The sequence below is a fragment of the Stylophora pistillata genome, chromosome 7 (assembly GCF_964205215.1).
Source record: "Stylophora pistillata chromosome 7, jaStyPist1.2, whole genome shotgun sequence".
NCBI lineage: Eukaryota > Metazoa > Cnidaria > Anthozoa > Scleractinia > Pocilloporidae > Stylophora > Stylophora pistillata.
The window spans coordinates 31,713,815-31,736,222 of record NC_142525.1 but is presented as its reverse complement, the minus strand read 5'-3'; the positions used below and the strand labels follow the sequence as shown (position 1 = coordinate 31,736,222).

General features: G+C 40.0%; 2 protein-coding genes across 2 annotated transcripts; one reads left to right on the top strand and one right to left on the bottom strand.

Annotated features, from left to right (window-relative positions):
* The first annotated feature begins 40 nt into the window (after positions 1-40).
* On the top strand, positions 41-8,646 carry LOC111330559 (DNA replication licensing factor mcm7). Its single transcript, XM_022935434.2, has 19 exons — positions 41-191; positions 299-375; positions 540-599; positions 1,067-1,171; positions 1,605-1,729; positions 2,158-2,338; positions 2,462-2,523; positions 2,817-3,075; positions 3,271-3,355; positions 3,700-3,831; positions 3,951-4,034; positions 4,510-4,596; positions 5,008-5,132; positions 5,341-5,522; positions 5,877-5,960; positions 6,332-6,500; positions 7,058-7,164; positions 7,844-7,912; positions 8,154-8,646. Exons 1-19 carry the CDS (start codon positions 167-169, stop codon positions 8,287-8,289), a joined length of 2,154 nt encoding a protein of 717 aa, XP_022791169.2. The 5' UTR covers positions 41-166; the 3' UTR covers positions 8,290-8,646.
* On the bottom strand, positions 8,581-21,923 carry LOC111330257 (E3 SUMO-protein ligase RanBP2). The gene is given in 8 exon segments (XM_088728989.1): positions 8,581-11,799; positions 12,235-15,973; positions 15,976-18,847; positions 19,572-19,688; positions 20,136-20,213; positions 20,355-20,455; positions 21,145-21,301; positions 21,798-21,923. Coding segments are annotated over 7 exon segments (8,097 nt in total). The 5' UTR covers positions 21,242-21,301; positions 21,798-21,923; the 3' UTR covers positions 8,581-10,706.
* Positions 21,924-22,408: the final 485 nt, after the last annotated feature.

Genomic DNA, 22,408 nt, shown 5'->3' with positions numbered 1-22,408 from the left:
AGTAACCCATTCAGTGAACATTCTACCCACAATACAGCAAGGTCCTGAGGTTTTCGCGCCAAATTCGTCACATGTTACAAGACGCTCTTTCGAGCAGATGAAGTGTTCGGTTTAGGCTCATAGTAAAGCACGTTTTTTGCCTCATAATTTAAAATCCGCTTCGAATATGCCCGATTATCAAGCAGAGAAAGGTAACCAAGCAATTTTTTATCTCCTCTAGTGCTTATATCGCTATTACAGTGATTTTGAAAGGATAGGTTGGCGTCATATGTTTTAATCTGCATCGGTCTTGTTACAGACAAAGCGAAGCGGTTTCTCGCAGAGTTTTACCTCGACGGAGACAGTGGAAAACACTTCAAATACGGAGAACAACTCGTGAGTAGAAATCAGTAAACAATTTTGTCATAAGGTGGTTCAAAATTTGTTGCCTTTGTTGTTTACGCAACGAACAAGAAATAGATTTATGGTCGAGTATGTTGAATGTTGGTTATCCTGTTAAGTTCTTCAGATAAAGTTTCGTAATGATTTTCTTTTTCCAGGTTAAAATTGCCCATCGTGAACAGGTAGAACTCTTGATCGAGCTGGATGATATCGCCGAGGTAAGGCACCTCGTTTGATCGATTATGCTAGCATGACTTTGATCCGAATCCTAAGTTAATTGGGTTAGCAATTGAGCATATGTTTTTGCCTGCATGCGACAGGACATTCATCATTAGGTTATTTGCAATGGTCAAATACGGTTAGGCTCTTACTTTATTCCTCAAGAGCTCAGATGGTTCTTTCAAATTCGTTTTGATTACATAATGAAGCGTTGACGAAAGTTGGAGAACTCGAGGAGTACACTATTCAAAGTAAGACATCAGTATTCCAAGTTTATTTTTGAAAATCAAGCTGGCGGATGTGAAAGCAGTTACTTCTAAGAGTTAAGTCCATACCAGAAAAGTAAATGTCCTTTATTAGTATTGGCCTCGACATGGTTTTACGAGTGTTAGCACGATGAAGAGAAATTCAGCAAGTAACCGTTTTAACAACTTTTTTTTTTTATATATAAATTGTTTGCATTTAGATTGATCCTGAGTTGTCAGAAAACATTGTGGAAAATGCACGTCGTTATAAACAGTTGTTTGAGGATGCTGTGTTTGAAATGTTACCGGACTACAAGGAGAGAGAGGTACAATGTGGGACAGGGGTTCAGAAATATAATTACATAAATCACATTAGCAGCGTTGTTGGCAGAGAGGTTGTTGAACCAAAGCTGAAAACTACTGCACAGTTATAGTCATGTAAATTTTAGAGTTGTATTTTCACTTACTAGTGAAAAGAATGCACATCCCCTTGCAGCAAATATTTAGGGACAATAAGTTTGAAATAGTTGGATTTTAAGAAGAATGAAACCTTTACTGATCACTACACTGTACCTCAGCAGAAATAACACGAAATAAACAGTTTATAAACCAGAAAGAAACGAGGATTACAAATATAACAAAGTTGATTTTCAAATGACAAACTTAGATAATTTAGATACAATTTTCCCTGTTGGTGAGTGCATGGTGCAGTTCTGTCAATAGTTCTATTATAATTCACGCAATTTTGTGTCTTACAAGGTTCAAGTGAAAGATGCCTTAGATGTGTATATTGAACATCGTCTTCTGTTGGAGCAGCGGAACAGAAATGATACAGAGACAAGAGACCCAAGGAAGAAATATCCTCCAGAGCTTCTTAGGAGATAGTAAGTGTCTATCAAAGGGGAGGTAGATCTAGAAATTTTTAATAGGGGGCCCAAACTTTGGTGCAGGAAACACAGAACTTTTTGTTAAGCAAATTACTTCTTTTTCATGTGCTTTAACCCTTTAAACTCTAAGACTGACCATCATCTCATTTCTCGTTACAGTACTACTGCTGAATCATTCTTTAAGATCATGAGAATTAGGAGAATGATCGCCAAACTGAGAAGCCTTGATTGCTAGGGGAATTCTCCACGTTCAAAGGAATTATTTAGAAAAGAGTAAGGAGAATATGCATACTGATGCAGGGGGTGTAAAGAGTTGATGGTCTTTCTCTCCTGTGGGGTTCCAACTTACCTTGGCATAGGGTTTCCAGAATATCACAGTTTTTAACAACCTTTCTCTTTCCTTTTTTTAAAATTTTTTTTTCTAGTGAGGTGTATTTTAAGCACCTAAGCACACACAAGGGTAGTGCTGTGCGTGAAGTAAAAGCTGACAACATTGGTAAACTTGTTGTGGTGCGTGGAATTGTCACAAGGTGCACAGAAGTAAAACCAGTTGTTGAAGTAGCAACATACACTTGTGATCAATGCGGTGCAGAGTCTTATCAGCCAGTATGTATACTGTTTGTTGTTTTCTGATCTGAGACATGATTGAAAATTTTAAGAGAGTTTTTAAGATATCCTTTGTCTGTACTCGTGTGGCTGAGATGTTGGGTACTGATTTTATTTTTCCAGATTTCATCACAAACATTTATGCCACTTCTGATGTGCCCCAGTGAAGAGTGCAAAGTTAACAAGTTAGTCTTGAAATTTCATCATAAACCTGTACATCCCTTCAACCTTGTTTTGTTTTTATATTTTATTAGCTTGTGTTAAGTACAACTGTGCATTGTATTCTTTTGATGTGGATGTTGATGTGGCATTTATGGGGCAGCGTAAAGGGGCCGATGAGCAAGAAAAGTTGTTGTACAAGAAGGAAAACTAAAACTCCACTAACAACTGAACATATTCTATATGAGAGTACACTGTTAAGTGCTAGCAAAATTTTAAGACTTCTGACAAAAATCTCGTTTTAATCTTTCCTTTTCAGGGCTGGTGGTCGTCTTTACCTTCAAACAAGAGGCTCTAAGTTTGTCAAATTCCAAGAGCTAAAAATCCAAGAACACAGTGATCAAGTTCCTGTGGGTAACATCCCAAGGACTATGACAGTCATAGCAAAGGGAGAAACAACTCGGCTTGCAGTACCAGGGGATCACATTGCAGCTACAGGAGTGTTCCTTCCTATGATGAAGACAGGATTTAGACAGCTTACTCAGGGATTGTTATCAGAAACATTCTTAGAGGCTCATGTAAGTTTCAGAAGAATCTACATATCTAAAAAGATTACTGTTTTGTGATTGATTTTTAAAATCCAGAACTGCCTGGGGTCTGATTCTTAATGGAGGGCAGGGGGCTTAAAATTTTTTTCAGAGTCTTGCACTTGTCTTGAATGTGTAGTTAAATAGGATCAAATTGATTGTAATTTTTTCTTTTTGTTGCTTCAGAGAATTGTAAAAATGAACAAGACAGAAGATGATGAACTGGGTGATGAAGAGCTGAGTGATGAAGAAATCAGGGCTTTGTCCGAAGGTTTGTATTTTTGAATCATGATCATAATACAGTGGTAGAGTGCAACTGTCTTTCCTTTTGTTTGTTTCTTTGTCAAGGATAACTTTGATCAACTTGATTAGTTGGTACACACCTACATTAGTGGTTACTTTACCCTCTCACCACCAAGATCACAAAAGCACATCTCTTTACTTTTTACCATACATTCTTATGATTTTCACCCTTTTTGCTTGTAAAATGTATTGATATGATAAAGAGTCATTATATGTCAATTGTGGTGATGACAACAATGACAGTGAGGGTGATGATGATGACACTGCTACATGTTGAATTAGTTATTCATGACAGGTACTCTTTTCTTGCAGAAGCAGACTTTTATGACAAGCTGGCCTCGTCACTTGCTCCTGAAATTTATGGTCACGAAGATATCAAAAAGGCTTTGCTGCTGTTGTTGGTTGGAGGTGTAGACTGTACTCCTCAAGGGATGAAAATCAGAGGTGGAAGGTTTTCCTCTTGCGATATGGCTATTGTTGTGATTTGTTTCCTGTAAAACTTTTGCTTGATAAGTATGCCAACGAGTCATCACTGAAAATGATTATCTTTCTCCATCCTTCAGGAAATATAAATATTCTTCTAATGGGTGACCCAGGTGTAGCAAAGAGTCAAATGCTGGGATACATTGACAGGCTTGCACCTCGCAGTAAGTGACTAAACTTCAGATTCATTTGTTAAAGGAACTATTGAAATTGTTTTACTTCTTCCAGTTAGCATTTTTAAACTTTTTTTTTTTTCATATTTTAAAAGTATAATTTCCTTGGTCATTTTGTATTGCTCTCTGAAGAAGTCTTTTTATAGGATTACACAATTACTGGTGAACCGGTAGTTTCCATTGTGGTCCTCGCAAACACATGAAACAAATAGTCTAAATTGAACATAACATCATTAAGAACATGATTAAGAACCCCAACTGGCCGGAGGCAAACCAGTTGGCTATTTACAAGCGTGGCCAAGGATCTGAACTCGGGGCTACCGTGAAACAAATCCAGTGGTCAGGGTGGGACTCGAACCCGGGAGCGGCGGATTACAAGTCCGACACTCTAACCACTCAGCCACACTGCCTCCTACAAAATTACATTTACTTTATTTCTTATGTTGTTGAATTTATTCTTATGCAGGTCAGTACACCACAGGACGTGGAAGCTCAGGAGTAGGTCTCACTGCTGCTGTCATGAAAGATCCTCTCACGGGAGAAATGATTCTAGGTGTGTAATATAATTATTTGTAAATTTTTGTCTGTAAGATCTACAAGCCTTATGGCCCATTCATGTGGAAGGTGACTATCCTTACAACTAAGCCACCAGGGAAAATCACCTGTGGCTGATATGTGTTTGTCATCGGCAGTGCGGCACCTAAAAATTCTCAGTACCAATGTACACTGCATGGTGAACAAAGACAGTGAAATGAAGTGAATCTGCTCTTAAATGTGATAAAACATCCCTATCTTGTGCTTGAATCTAAATTGCAAGGAGCAAACTTGAGTACTCTCTTTTAATAGTACAAAATTTCTTGCATTGTGATAGTGCAAGTGCCAAATACCTTGATACAAGAAAGGTGAATCTTAACAAAATGCAGATCACAGGTTCTATCAATTCTTCATTGATTGATCATTTCAGAGGGAGGTGCATTAGTGCTGGCAGACAAGGGAGTCTGTTGTATTGATGAATTTGACAAGATGATGGATTCCGACAGAACTGCAATCCATGAGGTTATGGAACAACAGACTGTCTCCATTGCCAAGGTGAGAAGGCCAATATGTTTTTGCAGTTCTAGCTATTTGGGTCGCAAAATCAATTTTCAGGGATCACCTGTTGCATATTCACAATTTTCTCTTCAAAATGAATCATCAAAGGTGGACATGATCCCTAGTACTTGGCTTAGAAACTACCTTTAGTTTACTATTTATTATGAGTGATTGTTACATGTTGATTAACCTCTTGTTTTGTAAGGCTGGAATCATGACAAGCCTGAATGCACGAGTGTCTATCCTGGCTGCTGCTAATCCAGCATATGGACGATATAATCCAAAGAAATCTGCAGAACAGAACATTCAGCTCCCAGCAGCACTGTTGTCAAGATTTGACTTGCTTTGGCTGATTCAGGATAAACCAGATAGAGATAATGACTTAAGGTGAGGGGTTGTCCCCCCCCCCCCCTGGATTTTCTTCACTGATGTGTATGATTGTGGTTTCCAAGGGTAAATGAATTTGATAATTTTTAACCAAGCATGGTGCCAGGAATTACCTCATCCAGATTATTACACGTACACATTGAACTTAAGAAAATTAAAAGTGTAGTGGTAGACCTCAGCCAAGTGAAAAAAAATAAAATACAGCTTATGTCTTGTTAGCAGAGCACAGGCCATAAAATTGACAAATGGTATTTGCTTACCTCCAAATAGTCCTACAGAGATACATGATGTTAAAGCTTGGTTGTCTTGCTGCATAATTTTATTTTTTGTTTTTTCTTTTTGTTTTTTTTACAGATTAGCACAGCACATCACATATGTCCATCAGCACAGCTCACACCCTCCAATGCAGTTTACATCTTTGGACATGAACCTCATGAGGTATGTAAAAGTATTTCTTCTAATTCCCCCTCACATTGAAAGATCTAAATGTACCTCTGAAGATTTTAGTGATGAAAAAGTTTCTGGTATCAAAAATAAGGCTTTTGATAGAACATTTGACAGTAGAACTGTGAAAATTTGTGAGTGTTTGCTCAATTAATCTAGGAAAAGATGAGTGAAAACACTACTACACTTTCTATCAGTACCATGTGTTGGAACATTATTTTGTATTGGTGTATGGAGTATGTTTTTAAATACAATTGTTAAAATTCACTCGCAATTGAAAACAATGTGATTGTAGAACCCTTTAGGACTGAATGCAGGTGCACTTTTTGCTTCATTCAGTCATAACAAATTTTTTTTTTTAACAGGCGTTACATTGCTGCCTGCAAGGAAAAACAACCTCTGATCCCTGAGGCTCTTACAGATTACATTGTCAGTGCATATGTGGAAATGAGAAAGGAAGCTAGGACCAACAGAGACACAACTTTCACCTCAGCAAGAACACTTCTGGCTGTTCTGCGTCTTGCAACTGCCTTGGTTAGTACTTGTAATTACAGTACTTCCTGTGACTTTTCCTTAGGTGCCTTATTTTAATAAGAGTAATAAGACAGATTGTGAAGAGTAACCTTTTCCCATTCAAGTGCTAGTTTAAGGTGAGGGATCCCATACAGAGAAAAACCAGAAATGTTAATTAACATTATCACACATATGATTGTAATATATGCAAGAAACTAACAGCCTGGAAAAAAAATGAAGGGAAAACTCCATCAGGTGATAAAACAAATGTGCTCTTTTGGGATAAGGAAGGTTGGGAGGGTTTAATAGTCAATTTTATTTTCCATTTTGTTTTGTTCAAGGTTTTAGTCCTCTCAGTAAATTCCCATAGGGATAGCACAAAGAAACTGTGAGGGGCTAGCCAGGGTTAACTCTGCCCTTTGTACTTGAAAAAATATGTTTAGATGACATGTTCACATAAAAATGGTACAAGTCCTACATGTGGGCCCCCGTATTTATATATTTATTTATTTATTATTATATATTATATATATTATTTATTTATAGTAAAAAATGCAGTGTTTGTTACATTTCTATAGGCTCGTCTCCGTTTGGCAGATGTGGTGGAGAAGGAAGATGTGAATGAAGCAATGAGACTTATGGAAATGTCTAAGGCTTCCTTAATTGAAGATGAAACTAAAACAAGGTGAGACATCCACTTGATCAACAAGTAGCAACTTAAAAGATATGCAATAATTACAATACTTTTGACCAAAATAGTGCTGACACTGAAGGTCACACAGGAGCTATGAATACAAATACAAGCCCAATTCTTTCTTGATTTATTTCTTAGCCGTTTGACCCTTAGGATTGATTAGCATCTTATTTCTCTTCACAGCGTCACTGCTGAATCAAACATTAAAGTTAAGAGAAGAAGGAAAATGATCATATTCCTGAAACTTTCACCTCTCGTCTTTGTAAAAACTAAAATTCTTTTAATAGTCTCTACAAACGAAACTAGTTTTTGCAAACTAAAGACGCTTGGGTTTGTCAAATAAATTCTCCTTGTCAACATCTTAGGAAATGTATAGAGAACAGTAGGGAGAATATGCATACTGATGTTACGGTGGAAAGGGTTACGTTTCAGGGAGGGTACCATAGAGATTGGAATCATGCAGATGGTGTGAGCACCAGATGGAATTAGGGTTCCCTGGAAGATGGGGCAATAAGCCTGTCAGAAGCTAACTTGGTTACCTTAAAAGCTCATTCCCTTATACCCATTTAGTTACCTGGATATTAGGTCTTTGATTAAGCAAGCAATAGATTTGTTCTGTGTTGTTGGACATTTTATTTTTAGCTGAACCAGTGTATCTGTTCTCTGTCAGGACTGTAAACCCAGTTGATGCGATTTATGGAATTATAAAAGAAATGGCTGGAGATGCCAGCAGTGTAAAGTAAGTCATTTGAAAATTATTTGAATAAAGTGATTAGAATTAAATTACCATTGCACAATCAGGTTAAACAAATTTCAGCTAAAAAGGTTGCATATTTTTAAGGGGTGCAAGTGATATGAATGTTGTGACGATAATGGAGGGGGATCTCAAGATTTCTAATTGGGGGTGAATTGATGGGAACAATGCCAACAAGCTACTTGATAATTTCTTACGTGATAAATGCTTTTTTTTTTCAACTTAGACTCCCAGACGTACAGCAACGATGTTTGACAAAGGGCTTCACGCCAGATCAATTTGATGCCTGTCTTGGGGAGTATGAAGACTTGAATGTCTGGCAAATCAATTCCAACAGGACTAAGATCACTTTTGTTCAGTGAGAGAGGTTAAAGAGTCCAGAGAGAGTTGGAGTCAATATGAGGAGAGTACTGTTCTTGTATTTGATATATTTTCTCCGTTGACCTGAGAGATTAGATACAGTTTGTATAGGAGAGGAAGCTGTTGTAAAGTGTGCCTTTACCGTTGTACTCATTGCTATTTTCAATGTATCTCGCAGTTTTGAGCTCTTTTGCTTTATTTTTAGATACAAGGAATCATTTTTTGTCTCTTGTAAATATTCTTTAAAATTTTTTTGCATTTGTACATGTCCAATACGCTAATTTTTCATAAACTTGGCAAGAAAGACTTTTGTTTGTTTATTTCCTCAAGTCAAAATAAACGTTTGAATGTAGCCGTAAGTATTTAAAAGTCTTGTGTTTCCTTTTTCTATGTCAGTGATAATGTTAATTTGACAGCTATTGCATGTCTTCAACTCCACTCTCTCGAGTTTCAAATTTTAAATCAACCCTATATTTCCGTTTCTCCTACTCAGTAATGCAGCAGATTTAGATCAAAACCTAGGTTCCCGGGTGAGTTCCCTTAAGTTTTCCTCCGAGGTACAAAAATTTATGAATGGAATTGAACCAAGCTAGACTATTTTAAGACCTTTTGAAACCAGAATGATGTTCCAGGCCCACACTAAAACAACGGTGCTATTTTGTTCGATTGGAGTTACAAGGAGTATAATTTTGTTTCTTCGGCTGAGGTTATTCCTGTGGAGTCAAACCTGAAACCTTCCCCCTGATAATGAAAATTCAAATTCACCAGGAAACTACTATTTTTATAAAAAGAACGACACATTTGAAACTAAATTTATAAGACATGCTTCGGTCGTTGAACGACCATCTTCAGTTGAGAGTAGAACTGATTTGAAATTACATTTGAATTTATATTGTAGTACTAAACAAAAGCTATTGAAACTGACAGAATACCCAAAGGTAACAAAAGAGTGTATGGTATGACGTGTTAATTAGAACGAAAGAGTTAAACAAACGTGATATAATTGCTTGTTTAAAGAAGGTTGGTCCGAAGAAATATGTAGGGCTTCTTTTATCTTGACCTGGAATCTTGTGGTCGCACGATCTGTAACTTTAAAACACTCAGCAGAGCAGGAATTGCGGCATGTTTGGGATTGTTGAAGATGTTGAAAGATATGGGAGGTCGTGTCCCTGTCTAAGTGTTCGCGAATGCGTGTCGAAAGGTGTCGGCTAGTTTCGCCGACATAGCAAGAATTACAGCTTGCACGGGTAAACTTGTAAACAACATTCGAACGAGGTTCGACAGGCACAGGGTCTTTCACACCAAACATGTCGCGGATCTTGAAGGAGGAAAAGGCTAGCTTAACATCGAGATTGTTACAATAACGTTTAAGTAATTTACGTAATCTGTTTTGTGCTATAACAGAGAAGGGGCCGACATAGGGTAATTTGAAAAAAGACTAGCAGGTATATTCGAAGAGATCTGAGTTTTGGTCAAGATAAAAGAAGCGCTACATATTTCCTGGGACCAACCTTCTTTAAACAATACAAGCAATTATATCACGTTAATTTAACTCTTTCGTTCTAATTAACCCGTCATTTTTTACACTCTTTTGTTACCTTTGGGTATTCTTTCAATAGCTTTTGTTTGGTACCACAGTAAAAACCCGCAAGTAAGAACCTACATTTTTAGGAGTTAGCCTAAACAGGTTCTTATATAAATGGTACTTAACAAAATTTTAGGCTATTTAGGTTTTTAAAACAGGTTCTTATTCTTGGAGAAAAACACACCTGCATAACAAGTTGGTAATTGTCCTATATTTAGTAACTACATATTTTGCACAAATTTTTTTTAAGAAAGTCATGTTTTACAGCAATGGCAATCTGGTTTTTCTTCGATTATGATTACAGTAAATAATTTCAGTGTACCTGTAATGTACTATATGATTTTAGAAAATAAGAACCTATTTTAATTTTCTTAGGCTAAATAGGTTCTTGTTTATAGGGGGTGTAAATGGCAAATTTTAGGCCAACAGGTTCTTAATTTTTAGGTTCTGACTTCCGGGTTTTTACTGTACATTATAAACTCAAATGTAACTTCAAATCAGTTCTACTCTCAACTGAAGATGGTCGTTGAACGACCGAAACATGTCTTATAAATTTAGTTTCAAATGTGTCGTTATTTTTATAAAAATTGCTGTCAGTCTGCTCCTTTCCAGACCTTTTGGAAAGTACTACTTAGAGTTGCAAAAAGTGGAAACTTCTTTGTCACCTACACTTGTTCCACAAGAGCCTCCAGTAGCTCCAGATCTGAATTTAAGTATCCTTTTGACTTCTGGCTTGGATCGGGAGTTTGCCTATTGGAACCGACAGTCTGGGTCTGATCATCTCTGGTATCATCAGCTCCTTCCATCACGTGCCGACTCAAGTAACGAATCAGCTTAAGAGTTTTTGTTGGTGTGATATTCGCTCAAATTTCGCCTTTGATTAGAGGAACAAAAGGTGAATGAAAATCCTGTGCTTGGACTCGGTGTTTGATTCGAACTACCAAAAGTGTATACTGGTTTATTATCGCCCTCTTGAACTGATACACCGAAGCCAGACGTTAAGTCCTCGCCGGAGGATGAGGCTCCAGATCCAAATAAAAACGACGGTTTGACCTCCTTCTTTTGGCCTTGACTTGGTTCTGCTCCTGGTTTAATACTTCCACAAGCAATACACTCTACTTTATCACTGTCGTTGATCACCATACAGACAGTACATTCCCACGATCCTTCAGCAGGTTTAAACTTGGACATAGGATCTTCCTTCCAATCTATGCTTTTAGGTTTTACTTGTAGTTTCACTGCTGTTGGGTTCTTGAGCATTTTCTGACATTCCTCAAACTTCTCCTTGAACTGCTTGGCTGTCTCTTCTGATTTAAATCTCACGGCAAGTTGCTCAGCTCTACATTCCCCCTCTGAAAAGTCTGCCATTGTGCTCCACACCCACGATCTATTTGAACCTGCATTAGGCTGTAGTTTCATTTCGGCGGTTATCTGATGATTGGCGCAAACTTTCAGCACTTTATCCCGCCGCATCAGAACTCTTAGCTTTCCACTCTGCCTATTTTTCAAAAGTTTTATATCCCCAACTCCTCGCTCTTTCCACTGTTTGTCCTCTGCCACAAAACGATATAGCTTTGCCCTGTGTGAGAACATCACTTCTTCATGCTCTTCCCCTGTCTTAACATCGATCTTTTCAGGTAGAGGGATTATCGGCTCAAAGTGTGGACCCTCGTGGTCCTCTTCCGTTGTCGACTCATAACGGTCTGCCGAAGATGGGGATGTGAATAGTTTGGTGCCTGATCCCGAAAACCCAGAAGCAGAATTACCGGATTTTGGTTTCTGCCCAAACGGACTGTTAGTCAGAGACGAATTGGCTATTGACTGGACTGACAATGACGATACGTTGGGAGAACCAAACAGAAACTTTAGCTCCTCGTTTGGCAAAGTTTCTTTTGTGTCTTGCAGGGCAAGGGCAGAGTCCTTGTCACTGTAGCAGAAAAAAGAAGAAAATGTCTGGTGGATTTTTGGATCGAAACTTTCGATAATAATTACACTTGAATCAGTTATGAATACATGTACCTTCGATTTTGGAAGTATAACGGGTAAACGTGTCCTATATGTTCTATTTAGGCTATTTTGTGCTTAAAAAAACAAATACAAAAACAAAAAAACTATTATAATCTCTTAAGAATCGGACCTAGATTCCCGTTCCTGCGTCCCATGTATCAGCCTTTATCCTCATGCGTGTCCCAAAGGTGGAGCAAGATCATAGATGGGAAAAAAACCTTGTAAAAAACAGACAATTCACTTCGAACACTGCATTTGAAATATCCCTCAGTTACCCAGTCCATTTATTTCGGAAATCCTTCAGTTACTAGAATACGATCTCAACATGATGTCAAACACAACTCGCACAACTGACCTTTCTAGGCTCGATGTATTCTCTTCTGTGCTGCTTTTATCCACTCGAGCTTCTTCTTTGACATCTACCCGTTCTTTAATAATCTGCTTTAGATCATCTTTGTTCTCATCAGTTCCTTTATTGCTTGCTGAGTCAATCAAGGAACTAGCTTTAGGATCTTTGTTAGTTTGCAGTTCACCCAACTTTCCTCCTTGACCTAAGGCGCCAAACCTAAATGGAACTTGAGAGCTTGGAATGGAAGTCTGGTTCTGGCTGCCAAAAGTGAAAACTGGTTTTGGATCGCCTTGAGCGGTTCCACTAGAGCCGAATGAGAAGACTCCCCCAGATGACGAGGCGCCAAACCCAAATGGAAAAAGTGATTTTGAATATTGCCTTTGTTCTTTAATGACTTCTGCTCCTGGCTTTACACTTCCACAAGCTGCACATTCGACCTTATCACTGTTGTTGTTCACCATACAGATCTCACACTCCCAGGATCCTTCGGCAGGTTTAAACTTCGTCATGATGTCTTTCCCGGCATCTTCATTTTTTCCCTCTTCTTTGGTCAGGTTGGCTGATGTTTGGTTTTTCGAAATTTCTTGGTGTTTGTGGTCATCTTTGGAGTCATCAGCTTCTTCATCAGGCCTTTGTTCATTTGATAAGGAGAGACTGTTATTGGAGTCCTCTGTATGCTGCTCACTCCCAGGCTCTCCTTGCTTTGAGGAACCAAAGGTGACTGAAAATCCCGAGCTTGGACTCGATGTTTGGTTCGAACTACCAAAAGTGAAAAATGGTTTCGTATCACCCTCTTGACTTGATACACCGAAGCCATACGTAAAGCTCCCGCCGGAGGATGAGGCTCCAGATCCAAATAGCAACGACGATCTGCCTTCCTTCTTTTGGCCTTGACTTGGTTCTGCTCCTGGTTTAATACTTCCACACGCTGAACACAATACTTTATCACTGTCGTTGTTTACCATACAGACAGTACATTCCCACGATCCTCCGGCAGGTTTAAACTTCGTCATGATGTCTTTCCCGGCATCTTCATTTTTTCCCTCTTCTTTGGTCAGGTTGACTGATGTTTGGTTTTTCGAAATTTCTTGGTGTTTGTGGTCATCTTTGGAGTCATCAGCTTCTTCATCAGGCCTTTGTTCATTTGATAAGGAGAGACTGTTATTGGAGTCCTCTGTATGCTGCTCACTCCCAGGTCCTCCTTGCTTTGAGGAACCAAAGGTGACTGAAAATCCCGAGCTTGGACTCGATGTTTGGTTCGAACTACCAAAAGTGAAAACTGGTTTCGTATCACCCTCTTGACTTGATACACCGAAGCCATACGTAAAGCTCCCGCCGGAGGATGAGGCTCCAGATCCAAATAGGAAAGACGATTTCACTTCCTTCTTTTGGCCTTGACTTGGTTTTGCTTCTGGTTTAATACTTCCACAAGCTGCACACGCTACTTTATCACTATCGTTGTTTACCATACAGACCGTACATTCCCACGATCCTTCAGCAGGTTTAAACTTGGACATAAGATCTTCTTTGGTATCTATGGTCTTGGGTTCTATGTGTGGTTTCACTGGTGTCGGGTGCTTTAGCATTTCGAGACATTCCTCAAACTTTTCCTTGTACTGCTTGGCTGTCTCTTCTGATTTAAATCTCACAGCAAGTCGCTCAGCTCTACATTCCCCCTCTGAAAAGTCTGCCATTGTGCTCCACACCCACGATCTATCTGAACCTGCATTGGGCTGTAGTTTCATGTCAGCGGTTATCTGGTGATTTGCACATATTTTAAGCACCTGATCCCGCCGCATCAGAACTCTCATCTTTCCACTTTGTCTATTTTTCAAAAGCTTTATATCCCCAACTCCTCGCTCTTTCCACTGCTTGTCCTCAGCAACAAAACGATATAGCTTGGCTCGGTGAGAAAAAATTACCTCATCATCCTCTTCACCAGTTTTGACATCAATCTTTTCGGGAAGAGGAATAATCGGCTCAAAATGTGGTCCATCGTGGTTATCATCACCTGTTTCATCATCTTCGTTTTCTGGTTTTGATGAAGACAGACCCTTCTCTGGTTTAGATACAAGCAACTGTGCAGCACTGTCGAAGGTTTTTTTGAATTTAGTAGCAACTTCACTTGTTCTAAACCTTGCAGCTAAAGTCTCTGCTGTGGCTTCTTCTTCCGAGAAGTCAGCAAGTGTTGTCCAGAGCCATGCCTTATCGGAGTTTGGAAAAGGCTTCAGCATCATATCCGTAGAAATCACGTGGTTAGCACAGAGTTTCAAGACATGTTCACGCCTCATTAAAATCCTGTTTTTATTAGATTTCGAGTCACAAAGTATCTTGATATCGCCAACACCTCTTTCTTTCCACTGCGATGTATCACCGTCATACCTGAACAATTTACAACGTTGACAGAAAAGCACCTCTTGACCTTCTTCTCCTGTTCGGCATTCCACCTTAGCAGGAAGTGGTGTCAGTGGCTCAAAATATGGACCATCATCTTCTCCACGGCCAGGGTTCTCAGAGGAGGACGGCGTCACAGGTGATGATGGTGATTTAGGTTTGGGAGATAATGACCCAGGTGAAACTGTCAAACTGAAGGTGAACTTCACAGGTGTTGTTCCACCAAATGGAAGACTGCTGGGTAGGTTACTCTTTCCAGGTATCGTTGAGGGCTTTTGCAGGAAGGTATTTCCTTGCTTACTGGGAGATCTCTTGCTTGGAGACAAGTTAATTTCATCTTCTTTTTCTTCGTTTGGATCTCCACGTCCAATAGTAAAGAGTTTCGAGCTAGCCAGTGCCAGGCCACTAGGTGATTGGATAATGAATGAAGCTTGAGAAGGCTCCTTTATTACGTCCTGAGCAGTGTTTGCTGCTTCTGATTGAAGGACCACAGCATTCGACACTGGTCCTGAAGATTTCAAATTTTCTTCCTTGGCTTTGGACATTGTTCCCTGAGGTTCTGTTGCAGTCTTACCAAAGTTACATGCAATGCATTGTAAATGTTCGGCATTGTTATCAACGTCACACACTTCACATATCCACGAACCTGGAGCAGGAGCAAACCTCGACAAAAATTGCTTATAAAGTGCACAACCAGTTCCTTGTTCATTACCAGCTGCCTCCTTTGCAGGGCTAGTTTCTAAGGGTAATGTCTCTTTGAGGTCATCAAATACTTCCTTGAACTTTCCAGCAATTTCTTCAGACTTAAACCTAATGGCGAGCCTCTCTGGTTTCGCCTCACCCTCGGTATAATCGGCTGGAGTGAACCACATCCAAGAACGATCTGATCCAACATTGGGTTTGAGTTCCATCCCAGCACTGATGTAATGATTGGCACACAATTTTTTTATCTGCTCCCGTCTCATGAGCACTCTTCCTTGACCAGACTTTGGATGCTGTAAGAGCTTCATTTCTCCAAGCCCTCGTTCTTTCCATTGACTAGAATCACTGTCAAAACGGTATAGCTTGCCTCGCTCGCAAAACAGCACATCTAAACCTTCTTCACCTGTCACAACATGAATTTCATCTGGGAGAGCAATGATTGGCTCAAAGTGAAGTTTATCGTCATCTTGCCCTTCGACGTCTTCACTAGTCTCAGCAAATAACTCTTTACCAGCTCCTTGAAATGGTTTAAAGCTCTCTCTTTCCTGAGTCATGGAAAATGCATCGTCTTCTTTGGGCTTTAGAGATGAAAATGTCAGTTGACCAACCGCAGAGGACTCTCCAAACACATGTGAGGTGGGTATACTTAGGGTATACTTATACTTATACTTTTATACTCAGTGCCCTTTGCTTCATTCTCGTTCTTTGATATCATAGGCTCTTTTGATATCCCATAACCATAGCATCCACTGCAAGGTGCGTGTTTAGTATAATTGAAGAAATTTACCGGTAGACAAAGGCGACATGCTTTCTCGCGATCACCTATTGTGGCACGAACTTCATAAACGAGAACACAGTCTTCGTCTTGCTTTTTTGTTGCCTTAAGTGGACTCTTAGCTGTCAAAAAACGTCTCCCAGTCACGTGAGAAGGAAGAGTGGCAGGCCCAATGTTCTCTGATGGGACGGAATGAATCGGAACTGGTTTCACTGGGGTCGTTACCACATTTCCTTTACCAGATTGAAACTGTACCTGCACTTGAGATGGTTGCATGGCTGGCATTCTCGAGGGAGACTTATCTAATTCATCCTCTTCATCGTCGGTGGCAGAGTAACTTATGGTTTCATCGTCAGAATCTTCCGTGTCATCAATGTATTTAACATCATCATCATCATGATTATGGTCATATTCTTCTGCTACAAACGATGTAGGCACGGTTGTGCCATGCAAGGAAAACTCCTCTCCTGGCTCGTCAACAACATAAGGTGTAAAGTCATAGCCTCCGGCTGGGGAGTCTGGAGTAACTAATTCTTGCTGTTCTTTTGCAGCAGCAAGGCGTCGAAGTAACTCACTGCTAGAAAAGTCCATGTCGGGTCTGCTACTTAAAGTAAATGCCCCTTGCATCTGAGAATGTGTAAACGGTTGAGGGAACATTTCTGGCGTCTGTGGAGTACCCTTAAGTTGTGATTTGGCAGGATCCGAGAGCGGCCCTGTTCCCCGGTGCCACAAATTAGCTCCACCGAGAGGTGGAAGGGACTGAAGTTGACCAAACTGAAAGGTACCAGTGGGTTGTTGCCAAAACAATTTCTGCTCGGAAATTCCTAGATTGGTGGTGGGCGTACTAAATGAAAACGGAGGATAAGTTTGACCCTGCAAAGCATGCTCTAAAACATTTAGTGGCACTTGACTGTCCCCCTCATTTTTCTCGCCTAATTGAGGATCCGCCTGTTTATCGGATGCAGATAAATCTGGATCAAAAGATGGGGACTTCCCAGTATTAAAGGAACCAAATGGCACGCCGGGATCAGCCAGTTGTGGTGTCCCACCAAACACAGACGTTTCGGTAGACAACAGAGTGTTTTCAAAGGCAGCTTTCTCTGTTGTCGACAAGGAAGGAAATGATGCTCCAGCCATGCCTGACGAGCCAAAAGTGAAGGTAGGGGAGTTTGATTTGTCTGCATTAGCAGGGACTCCAAAGGGCGCCAACACAAATGGTTGAGTCATTGGAGGCTTTGTCCCTGCTGGCAGAGTGGAGGATACACCAAACACTTGAATTGGTACAGCGCCTTCTTCGGACTCAGATGCCTTGTTATGAGTTGTTCCGTCTGATGAAGTACCAAACACAAATGGCGAACTACTTGAACTTGTCTTCTCTATTCTGGTACCATTTTCTCTGAGTGAAAAGCTAATTGGCAAACTGCTCGAGGCTGTATTCAGCGTTTGCACGCCGCTCTTTCCAAAGTCAACTTGCGACCCGGTAGAACTAGTATGAATAATTTTGTTAGCATCTTTTCCTATTGAAAAACTAAAAGAGGAGCTGATTGAGGAACCATCCGATGTTTCAAGACCACTATTCACAACGGCAAATGTTGTTCCTGCATCGACATTTGTAACTAAAGATGGGCCTTCAGATGAAGGTTTTCCTTGCAAACCAAGTGGTGGTGAACTACTTGGTGTTGCTCCACTCGAAAATTGAAAACCAGACTTGGAAGCCTCAGGGCGGGAGACAGCTGCATTTACTCCTGACAACTTGGCAGCTCCACAGGCGATGCACACACTTGTATGTTCTTCATTGGAAATTAAACACACAGAGCATGACCAAGAGCCAGGTTTTGCAGCAAATTTACCCATGAGGGCGGAAGTCTTCTTGTTTGTGGATTGTGCCGTTTTATGTACGTTAGAAGTATCTTTCTTTGGTAAATTTTGACAGTACTCAAACTTCTTCTTGAACAATAGGAACTCATCTTGGGTTTTGAACCTCACTGCCAATTGCTCTTGCTTCTCAATCTCCTCTGAATTATCAGCAAAAGTATTCCAAATCCACGCATTGGTCGTGCCTTTCTTTTCTGTTAATTTCATATCATTTGTGATGAAGTGATTAGCACAAATCTTATGGATTGCCTCGCGTCTCATCAATATTCGACTACGTCCCTTCTCTGAGTTATACAGAATCTTTAATATGCCAATACCGTGCTCTTTCCAAGCAGATACATCTTTGTCATAGCGATACAGCTTGGCTCTGCTACTGAACATGACCTCTTCATCTTCCTCTCCAGTCTGTACTTCAACTCGTTCAGGGAGGGGTATGAGTGGCTCAAAATGAACATCTTCAGTGTATGATGTAGAGGAATCAGGCTTTTGCAGGAAGGTATTTCCTTGCTTACTGGGAGATCTCTTGCTTGGAGACAAGTTAATTTCATCTTCTTTTTCTTCATTTGGATCTGCGCGTCCAATGGTGAAAAGTTTCGAGCTAGCCAGTGCCGAGCCACCGGGTGATTGGAAATTGGATGAAGCTTGAGAAGGCTCCTTCATTACGTCCTGAGCAGTGTTTGCTGCTTCTGATTGAAGGACCCTGCATCCTGGATCCGGCGAATATGGAACCTTTTTAAAACTGGGCCCAGCTTGACACCTATAATGGGTCATTTCTTGGGGCGACTCGTGAAGTGTATTTTCTAATCTCGTCAGTTTGTTGAAGACAATCTGTAGCGGAGTGTGTAACTCCTCCTTAACAGCAACAAGCATCTCCTGCGATTGCCAAAACAGAAAAACACAAGTTAAAGCTAATTGAGAAGAATACGCGTATAAGTGAAGCCTTGAATTGAGCATTGAAAAGCTAAAACTAAGGTAATCAAAACAGCTGATGGAAGCTAGGGTTACTAACATCATATAAGCCAATCACAGCAGATTAAAATAGAAGCGCGGGAAAGCGCGAGTGATCAAGTCGTGAGTGGTTTCCAGTTTGCATCTGATTGGTCGAGTGAATGGCCTGGCTCAAGTTTTCTGGTCCAATATACAGAGTGACTAAAAGTAAACGGAAAACCCAAAGCAATACCGCATTACTTTCGACACTCGATTGAAAGTTCCTCGATATAGGAAGCGCAATTGTGATTTTGAGATTCCTAATTTCTCAAAAACGTGCAAATGTTTCTTTTCGATGAGAATTTATGTCACAAAAGGAAAGAAATACGTCTCTGCTTAACTCGTATGGTAATCTTATGATAACCATATACTTCGCCTCTACAGCATGATTTTAAGTGTCTGTGACCTGTATGTATATCCATAGCGATCAAGTTAACAATGTCCGTATTTCATCGTGGAAGATAGACAATGTTTTCCGTGATTCCCTAGAAAGATATAAGGTCACCTTGGAGTATGAGAATACTCGTATAAGTTTTTCCAAGGTGGAAACATTTGCAATACTAAGTGGACAAAATGACACTTTTTTTAATTCTAATAAAACTTGTCTTACGTTTAGGAAGCCTTGAAACTCTTTCCGCGAAGTCATCTCAGCCTCGACTCTGGACAGGACCGTTTCCAATCTTTCCATACTGTGTTTAGTTTTTTCCCTTTCTTCGAAAAGAAGGCTCTGTGAAAAAAAGAAAACATGGCGGTAGGTGTGGCTGCGTTCCGCTGCACATTCGTTCAAATTCACCGACACATCAGATTTTCGAAGTCAGTGTATCTGATGGGGTTCCAATCATTTTTCTTTCCTCCTGCTTTTTGAAGTTCCTTGCCGCGATTGAAAATTGATGAAAGCATGAATGTTTTAAGTGAGAGCTGGAGTTTGAACCTGTGCGGAGTTCCGCCATTGTAGCTCAATCGAGGAACTTTCTTGTGATACGTTAACATTCACATACTTGTGAAATACCCCTGTTTTTTTCGACGTTTTAGAACAAAATATATCCAACTGAATCAAATTGGAAGAGGCTTGAATTAACAGAATAAATATTCAATCATGGGGAATATATTAACAACGGTCAGCACAGCACGTTATTTCACCTAAGAGAGTTGCAACGTAGATCTTCAAACATACCTTGTACTCCTCTATCTGCTGTGTCATGGACTCAAGTTTCTCTGCAAGATGACTACTTGACATGTCTTTCTCCCTCAGCTATGAATTAAACAATCATAAGGGTTCAATTTGGAGCGTTGGATATTTCTAGGTAGAAATCAGCGGAAGAGAATAACACCTATTTCAACATACACAAGTGGAAATTTTCCCAATACGAATTATAGAGAGGAAATAACTCACTTGTTTTCTCGCATTTGAAAGTTCTTTGGTTGTTGTTAGCAACGCAGACTCCATTTTGATTGCCCTTTCTTCCAGTTGCTGACGTTGATCATCAATAATATCTGCAGAAAAATGAGAAACCACATTGTTTAATATTATTCCACGAGTAGAACAAAACCTTAAATAAGAAACGACCAAGCGCAAATGCAAAAAAAAAAAATAAAACTTATCGTTTGTTATTTGGGTATTTCAAGTATAGAACAACGAAACGACGGATGGAAATACTTAGACGTTAGCGGGATCTCTTCCTACTGATTCCTCTGTGATAAGTGTAGAGCAGTTTAGAGACGGGTTTGTCGACTCGGCATTAATTTTGTATTACACCCTTTATTACAATATATATGCGTTATTAACCAAGCGTGAGGTCAAGATGGTTGGATGGTTGGCCATCTTGTCCGAACCAGCCTGGTTCATAAAGGGTTTGTTATATAGCAAAACGATTTCGCGGTAATAAGAATCATTATTAATGACTTCCAACGGCGCGGTTTGTTGCACAATTAACCGACGAGAGTCGTTTATGTTTTCTTTGTTTTGACCGTCTTCTGCCGCTTCCGCTTTCGCTGACATTGTACAAGAACTACGAACTTTGTAAGTCCACTCCTCATTTTTTTTTTTCTTGCGCGGGATCAATACAAGCGGGCAATATGAACCCATCTTGCCTGCTCGAGTAGCCAATCAGAACTTAGGATTCGCGTCGTAGTGCCCGCGGGTGCTGCCAGCGATGTAATAGATGTAGATATTTGTTACTGACCTATCTGGGACTGACATCCTTCCAGTTTCTTCTCCAACCGAGCAATCCTTTCTAGAAGTGCCCTTTCTCTCTCAGAGATAACTTTGTCCCCATCCATTTTGTGGCTTTGAAAACTTGATTTACGCAATCATTCAGCGTCAGGTTTACAAATATAGATCTCGACAGAAAATGAAAATGGAAACCCTTGAACTTGAGAAACAAGACAAAACGAAGCATCCTGCAACAGCATTTTCTTTATGCCCCATCAAGAATGTTACCAGCCTTTCCGAATCAGTGAAAATGCTTCGGGAAAGAGACATATTACCTTGCAAAGAGTAGCTACAGAGCCAAATAGCCACTCAATTAAAGGTCTGTTATGATGCCTAAGGTAACAATTTTATGAAGTTGGAAAATTTCCGTAACACCAGTTGACAGTTATGCGCAAACTGAGCCCAAATAAACATCACTTCAATTAAAATAAAGACAGAAGGAGGAAAAAGATCCTCTGATTTTCACAAAGCGATATTTTAACAGAAGGCTTATTTCAGTTCCTGAGAAATCCCGGAAGTCAAGTTGCGAAAGATGCAAATTATTAAACTAAAATTTGTTAAGATCGCTCATTGAGGATAACCATATCGAAAACGATTACATTCGTAAATGTAAGCTTAACATACCGAAATATTCTTGATCAGTAATGCTTTCTTGGCTGTTTGAAAATCAGAGGATTGTTTTCACCAAACGAATAACACCATACTACCTCTAATACGCGACTTTGCTAATACTGGTGGGGTCAGTATGAATGCTGGGATTGGCCGAGTCAGTACCAGATCACTCAACGGGCATGTCGTTTCGGTTTAGTTTCGGTTTAGTTTCGGTGTCGCAGTGATATGTGTACCCCCGTGATATGTGTACCCCCGTGATATGTGTACCCCCGCACACATATCACTAGTGATATGTGTAACCCTGGTAGGGATACACAAAACACTGAAGCTTTGCACCTGGGCCTCTTAGAGCTTCAAAGAAAACATGGCTACGAGGAATAAATTTTGTGGTTTTATATTTTAAAGTTTCCGATCCAAAATATAAACGGAAGAAGATCACAGTGCAACTGAATAACAATACACATATTGACTGCGATTGCCGCGATATGCGTATCCACATTGTATCCCCTAGATGTATTGGGGATACACATATCACTGAACGGCGATCGCAGTGATATGTGTATCCCCTGACTAACTCGCTGTCGTCTGTCAATTTGGAATGAATAATACACTTACAAGCCATA

What these genes read in the sequence shown, in the direction of transcription:
- LOC111330559 (XM_022935434.2), top strand. Translation starts at nt 167, where the DNA reads ATGCCCGATTATCAAGCAGAGAAAG. An exon ending in TGACAGGCTTGCACCTCGCA is followed by an intron (nt 4,035 to 4,509) that starts GTAAGTGACTAA and finishes ATTCTTATGCAG; the next exon opens with GTCAGTACACCACAGGACGT. An exon ending in TGCGTCTTGCAACTGCCTTG is followed by an intron (nt 6,501 to 7,057) that starts GTTAGTACTTGT and finishes ACATTTCTATAG; the next exon opens with GCTCGTCTCCGTTTGGCAGA.